This window comes from Ceratina calcarata, unplaced genomic scaffold (genome assembly GCF_001652005.2).
Source record: "Ceratina calcarata isolate Rehan_Ccalc_2016 unplaced genomic scaffold, ASM165200v1 scaffold160, whole genome shotgun sequence".
NCBI lineage: Eukaryota > Metazoa > Arthropoda > Insecta > Hymenoptera > Apidae > Ceratina > Ceratina calcarata.
Genome location: NW_017137285.1, coordinates 182,240 through 188,352, shown reverse-complemented (window position 1 = coordinate 188,352; position 6,113 = coordinate 182,240). Strand labels below are relative to the sequence as shown.

At 38.6% G+C, this 6,113-nt stretch overlaps 2 protein-coding genes across 2 annotated transcripts in view; both read right to left on the bottom strand.

Annotated features, from left to right (window-relative positions):
• Nucleotides 1-127: 127 nt before the first annotated feature.
• Nucleotides 128-2,611, bottom strand: LOC108632535 (uncharacterized). Its single transcript, XM_018037186.2, has 2 exons — nt 2,570-2,611; nt 128-2,346 (listed from the first exon to the last, which is right to left on the bottom strand). Exons 1-2 carry the CDS (start codon nt 2,609-2,611, stop codon nt 160-162), a joined length of 2,229 nt encoding a protein of 742 aa, XP_017892675.1. The 3' UTR covers nt 128-159.
• Nucleotides 2,612-3,155: 544 nt separating this feature from the next.
• Nucleotides 3,156-6,113, bottom strand: part of Ir8a (Ionotropic receptor 8a) — a 6,195-nt gene continuing 3,237 nt past the window's right edge. The window contains exons 9-16 of the mRNA XM_018037185.2: nt 5,780-5,879; nt 5,517-5,694; nt 5,248-5,431; nt 5,064-5,185; nt 4,750-4,897; nt 4,507-4,676; nt 4,222-4,343; nt 3,156-3,835 (exon numbers count right to left, since the gene is read on the bottom strand). Of these exons, the coding sequence (XP_017892674.1) occupies nt 3,555-3,835; nt 4,222-4,343; nt 4,507-4,676; nt 4,750-4,897; nt 5,064-5,185; nt 5,248-5,431; nt 5,517-5,694; nt 5,780-5,879 (1,305 nt within the window). The 3' untranslated portion in view covers nt 3,156-3,554. The remainder of the gene's footprint in view (nt 3,836-4,221; nt 4,344-4,506; nt 4,677-4,749; nt 4,898-5,063; nt 5,186-5,247; nt 5,432-5,516; nt 5,695-5,779; nt 5,880-6,113) is intronic.

Genomic DNA, 6,113 nt, shown 5'->3' with positions numbered 1-6,113 from the left:
TCAAAATTTTTCTGTCTCATATTTAGATTTAGATTTATTTTAGAATTAATAATAAAATTAAATAGAAATCCCACTTGAATCTCTTTAAACAATTTTTATTCAGAATGTTACACACCTCGATCTACCTTCAAAGACTGATACTACAAGCAGTCTACTATTCTAATTTCTATGCAAAAACACTTTGTCAAACTCCTCTTCGTATTCCGAAGTGCTGAGCATATACGCCGGTAGCGTGAACCCAAGAACCTTGTCGAACACAGGTCGCGTTTCCTCGACGTATTCGTACGGTTCGACTTCCCTCGTCTCTTCAGAATTCGGCTTCTCTTTTTTTACATAAGCAACGTCGCTAGCCGCGGCTTCCGGCTCTATAGGAAAATCTTCGAAGATCGCATGCCTGGGAACTTTCTTACTAGACTCTCCTTTATACTCCTTCACCTCCCTATAATCAATCTTATCCTCGGCCGGCTCCTCAGCCGCCACGAAGGCGCATTCCTCTTTCTTGAATCCTTTCTCATCCGCGCATTCGTAACAGGTCATCTTGTCGCGCATGATCTTTTTACAATTGGATCTGTCTTCCTTCTGGAACTCCTGAAGGATCTTCTTGATCTCCTCCTTCTTTTTAAAAGCGTCGTAGAAACTCTCGTCGATCTTCTTTGCAGCGATGGACCTTTCCTCTTTCGCTTCCGGTTTAGACTCACTGGTAGTGGACGAGTCTTTGCTGTCAGTGTCGGTAACGTAAGATCTCTTCTCTTCGGGATAATCATAGCGACTGTGGTAAGGCTCCTTGGTTTCTTTCTTCTCAGACCCGTCATGAGATTTATCGTCCGATTCTCTTGGATTGCCATACGATTTCGATTTCGAGTAGGAATAACTTTTGTCACTTGGCTCGTACTTGTAAGAACACTGTTCCGAGTTACTTCCAGTTTTTGGATCCTTGCAAACCTTGCAAACCATCGAGTCTTTCTGAACTTCTTTACAGTTGCTTGTCTCCATGCTTTCGGCGATTTTTTCCGATTCCGATTTAGATCTCTCATAGCTGAAAGAATCATCGTTATCCTCGGAGGATTTCGAGTCCTTGGAAGGTGCTTGACGATTGTAATTAGACTTTGGCTTCTCGTCTTTGAAATACGAACTCGGAGAGGAGTATTCATAAAAGCTTTCTGGAATAGTGTAATCTCTCTTGTACTCATCGTCTGCGGATTTTTCTGATTTGTCCTTTTCATCGCTGGGCTCTTCCTTCGAATCATCTTTGGAGGAGGAACTTCTGGGGTATCCGAAACTCTTTGATCTGCTGTACTTGTAAACCTTATCTTCTGGCTCGTAAGTGTACGAGCATTTCTCGTAATTTCCACCAGTCTTCGGGTCCTTGCAGACGGTACAAGTCTGCGAGTCCTTTTGCACTTTCTTGCAATTGTTAGTCGAATCCTTCCTTTCTCCAGATTCTTCTTCAGATCCTTTGTCCGATTCTTTATCCTTTGAATTCGAATACTCCTTAACCGGTTTACTTTCTGAATGCTCTTTATCAGGCTTTCTCTCATCCTCCTCATTTCTACTTTCACGTTTCTCAGGATCTTTGAACGAACTGGATTTGGAATAAGCGTACTTCTTCTCAGTCGGCTGTTGGACGTAGCTACACTGTTCATATTTGGCATTGCTCTTGGTGTCTTTGCACACCATACACACCATCGAATCTTTCACCACCTTCTCGCACTTCTCATTCTTCTTCTTATATTCCGACGGGACGTCCTCTGTAGCTTCGGAAAAGATTTTGTCATTGAATCTGTAGGGCGAATGGTACCTTCCATAATCAGAACGCCTGAATCCTTCATCCGAATTAGATCTCCTGTTTCTGAATCCTGGTATCACCACTTCGTCTATGTTACTAGAATCTGGTTTAGAAGCGTAAGAACACTGTTCGTAAGTGGCTCCATTCTTTGGATTTTTGCATTTATAGCAGACGGTGTTGTCATCTTTAGTAGCTCGCTTAGTTTTGATTTCTTGACAGTACGGAACCCCGGATTTGAAAACCATGTCTCTGTACTTCTGCGAGTCCTTGTCGGTGAGGGTGTAAAACGGGGAGACAGCTTTCTTCGAGTTTTTACTCTCCGTCGGAATTTTCTTGCTGGCCGAGGCTGTGAACCATTCTTTCGATTCGGAGGAATCGAAGATCGGACTTCTCGGTTCGGAAAATCGAGCGTAGGACGGCAGGTGCTCGGACGAGGCGAAGTCTAGAGACGTGTCATGATTCAAGTGGGACCATGGCCGATTGTAATTCGACAAGTATCTGAAACGGTCATAGAAGTCGCCGTTCGTCGATTCCAAAAATATTGCCAGTGTTAAACACACCTGGGAACAAAAATACAAATACAGTTTTTATTGTATTAATTTATTATTGAAAATTGTTCTCGTGTGCGAATACAGAAATATATAATTATTATTCTTTATATTTTTATACAGGTTTGCATATTTAATTTTCGTACAAATACGAATCTGATAGACGTTGTATTAAAACGGAATCTATTATATTTGTAAAAAGATGTTTTGTCGGAAAAATATTGAAGGCTATTACCAGGAACAGTTGGCCGAAGGGATAAACCTTATGGGAAGTCATCTCGCGGAATGATCACTCGTTTCGTTTCCGGTCGGGCGAACCACATCACTTTCCCATGAAATGATCTCGCCTAAGCGCTGGAAACCTTTATATCGACTTGGCAAATCGAAAACTATTCGCCCCACTCTTTGTCTCCGATCGCGAAACTGTCCACAAAGTCAATGATCGATATCAAAATGATTTGAACCAGCGGCCGTAAAACAGCTCACTTTCATTTATGCAATTCCGTTACCGCGAACGAAAAACGCCTGAGTGACAGACAACAGCTTATAAATACAGGATAGAAGGTCTTGCAAGGAAAAAAAGGCAGCTGCTTAGTCGTTTTTGCAAAAACATTGTTTTTCTTTAAGCCAATTAAAAATTAGATTAACGATTCGATGCACTTAGAGAAAAATGATCTTCAAGATGATCGTTTTATGTAATTTATAAATGCTAGAATAAATTGCTGTATTATATGATGCGTATTTGTGTTATAAATCTTTAGGGGATTTAAAAGACAACAAATGACAGTGTAAAAAATATTTATTTATCTACAGGTGGCTAATAAATTTTTGATCGTAACGAAAGTGAAACATCCTTTGCCTACAGATCGTCTTAGGAAACAGGCATCGTCTATTGTTTCCGGGGGTTACGCGAGGCGTGAAGAATCGGTAAACATTGTGAAAGAGAGAAAAACCTCGGTTAAACGGCTGCCAATCTCGTTACGCTGCGCTCCTTTTTATCAAAACTATTATCAAATTCCAATCCTGTTTCCAAACCATCGATGAATCTTCTTTAGGCTTGACTAGACTGGGGATGCATTTAGAAAGAAATAAAAAATAAATACTTTATGCGATATACAGAAACATATAAGCACATTTATTAAATCGATGAAAGAAACCGATAAAAGAAATTACATATATTGAATTGATGTTAATAAAACCCCACAATCTAGTCATGTCGTTTACTCTTTAAAGGGAAAGTTACGAGGGTACACAGAGATGTGAGATATTCGCGGTGGATTCATCGACTTCTCCAGGAACGGATTGGTGGGCGCTGGTTTGATTTGCAACTTCGAGGCCATCTTCTGTATCATCATCTTCTCCTTGTCAGTAACCTTCGATTTCTTCTTGTCTTTCCGCTTCTCTTTTTGAGGATCCTTTCGTTTTCTGTAGTAAATCACCTCTCCTGCTAACGTAACCATCGCCAATGCGAGGCCGAATAGGGTTGCGATAAACACTCCCCCTGCGAAATTTTTTCTTATGCAATTTCATACAATAATTGTGAAAATTCAACGTAAAAAATGTAATTTAGAAAGACAGATTTTTTGTGCTTGAAAACAATAATTATAGTGTTGCTTTAAATATAGTCTTATATATTCGAAAATCTAGAATTTTATCAATAATCTGCAGATGTTTATACATCTTGGGAATTTTAAATAATTTTACGTAGCATGCAGAATATAGAAATACAAAATATCCTAAGTAAAATACAATTAATAATATTTAGTGGGGAAATGTTTATATGCTTTCCTTTAGTTTTATTTATAAAATTAGAAATTTTTATAAACATCCCCAGGCTATTGGTCAAGTTTTTCCACAATTGAAGTGGTGCAAGAATTTCACAGTCACCTAAACTCTCCAACGTTATGCCCTCGTTATCGTCGGAATTAACGCACTGTGCCCTCAGCGTCTGATTCCAATATTTGGCTGCCAATGTTTCGAAATACCTATCCTTTTGCAGGTCCAGAATTCTATCAGAAAAAAATCGATAAACATTCTCATTTTATATAAGTTTAATTATTATAATGCAGATTTGATGCAGTGATTAATCTAAAGTAAAATACTGAAGGGTAAAACAAATTATTATTTATTTTCGAAATGTTTTATCACGAAATAAAAATCTATTAATCACACCTTCTGCTAATTTCTTCTTGCAAGTGGCTTCCCTGCTGAACGGCGATTGCGTAAGGCTGTTCGGCGAACACCTCGCCAACCTCCGTCAAGTTGCAATTCCTCGTTACCTCATACTTTATCACGGACGAGTCGTGGATGAAAGCGAACTCTGCGTTCTCGCTTTCTATCACCTGGTGACAAAAACCGATAGCAGGCCTGCAAATTTCCTGACACGACCGACCGACTAAGCAAGCAAGCGCTTACCTTTCGAAAGCCTTCTTCATCGGTTTTCACCGGACCGACCTGCGTTATCGCCTGTAATATGTGACCGTATTGTTCCTTGATCGGATAGTCCCATACGCGGTACTCAACTTGATCGCTGGTACTGTTCAACGTAATTTCCTTCCACACTCTAAATTCGAATTAAAAAATTAATCCAGTAACAATGATTTATTCGTCTACAGACAAATTAATTTCATTATTTAAATTAAATGGAGTCGGTCGAATCCTAATTCTTTTAAGTCAAAACATTTACAAAATTAACAAAAACTACAAATTAAATAAATTGAAGATCATACGTGTACAGTTTATCCTCTGCATTCTTCATGTTCATAAAGTACTGATGCACCGTGTAATTCGCCTGTACAGTATAATTGATCCTCGACTGCCTCGCCAATTGCTCCAAAGATTGCACGGGAGACTACAACGGAAACGAATTAACAGAAATAAATTATATTTCCTATGAGGTTTTTTAGAGGGTACCTGCATCCTTTCCACGGTAAGGAAAGCTGCCAGGTTTGCGGTGAACGTAGCGAGCATCAGAACAACGAAAAGCCAGTATGCAGCCACCAATGTTCTGCTAGATAAAGCTTTGGGTGCTTCGCCACCGCCTTGCGGCGTGAAAGACGTTAGAGCAAACCAAAAGCTTTCTTTCAACGTAAATTCACTGAACAAATAATTAGAAAGTTTGAATACAAAAATTTGTACGATATTGAATAAATGATATATAGAATATGAAACATGAAATTTACCGACAAGGGTACGGATACAATTGTTTATTGTTCCTAGCGCTATATGGAGAATACTTGTCCAATATCCAAATCATGATACCAGTGAGAGTCAAAGCTCCCACGATACTCAACCACACTTCCACTTTGAGTACTGTCATAAATTTAAAGAGCGACGGCTTGCGCACTGGTTTCCTCATTACTTAAAAAATAATACGATTAAAAAAAGAGATATTTACTTATGGTGCGAATTTAATTTGAATAAAAGTGAAATTGATTGATGTTACCAATTAGTATGCCCGATTGCTCGAAATAGGGTGCTACGAAATCGATAACTTCCTCCCGTTCCGAGGTCATTGTCAATGCTGCTATTACAATATCAGTTTCCTATAGCATACAGAAATTCTTAATAATGTAACTCTTAGACAATAATACTAAACAATTTTTAGAAGGTAATACATCGTGCAAGGAGTACAGGGCTTGCAGTGAATTGTCCTTTAATGATTTTATCAAAACGTTCAGTATACGAAAAATGTGTTTTTATTGTAAGTATTATAATTAAATTAAATTAATATTAACATTAAAGCTACCAATAGTTTTTGCACAGTAATGTATATTTTT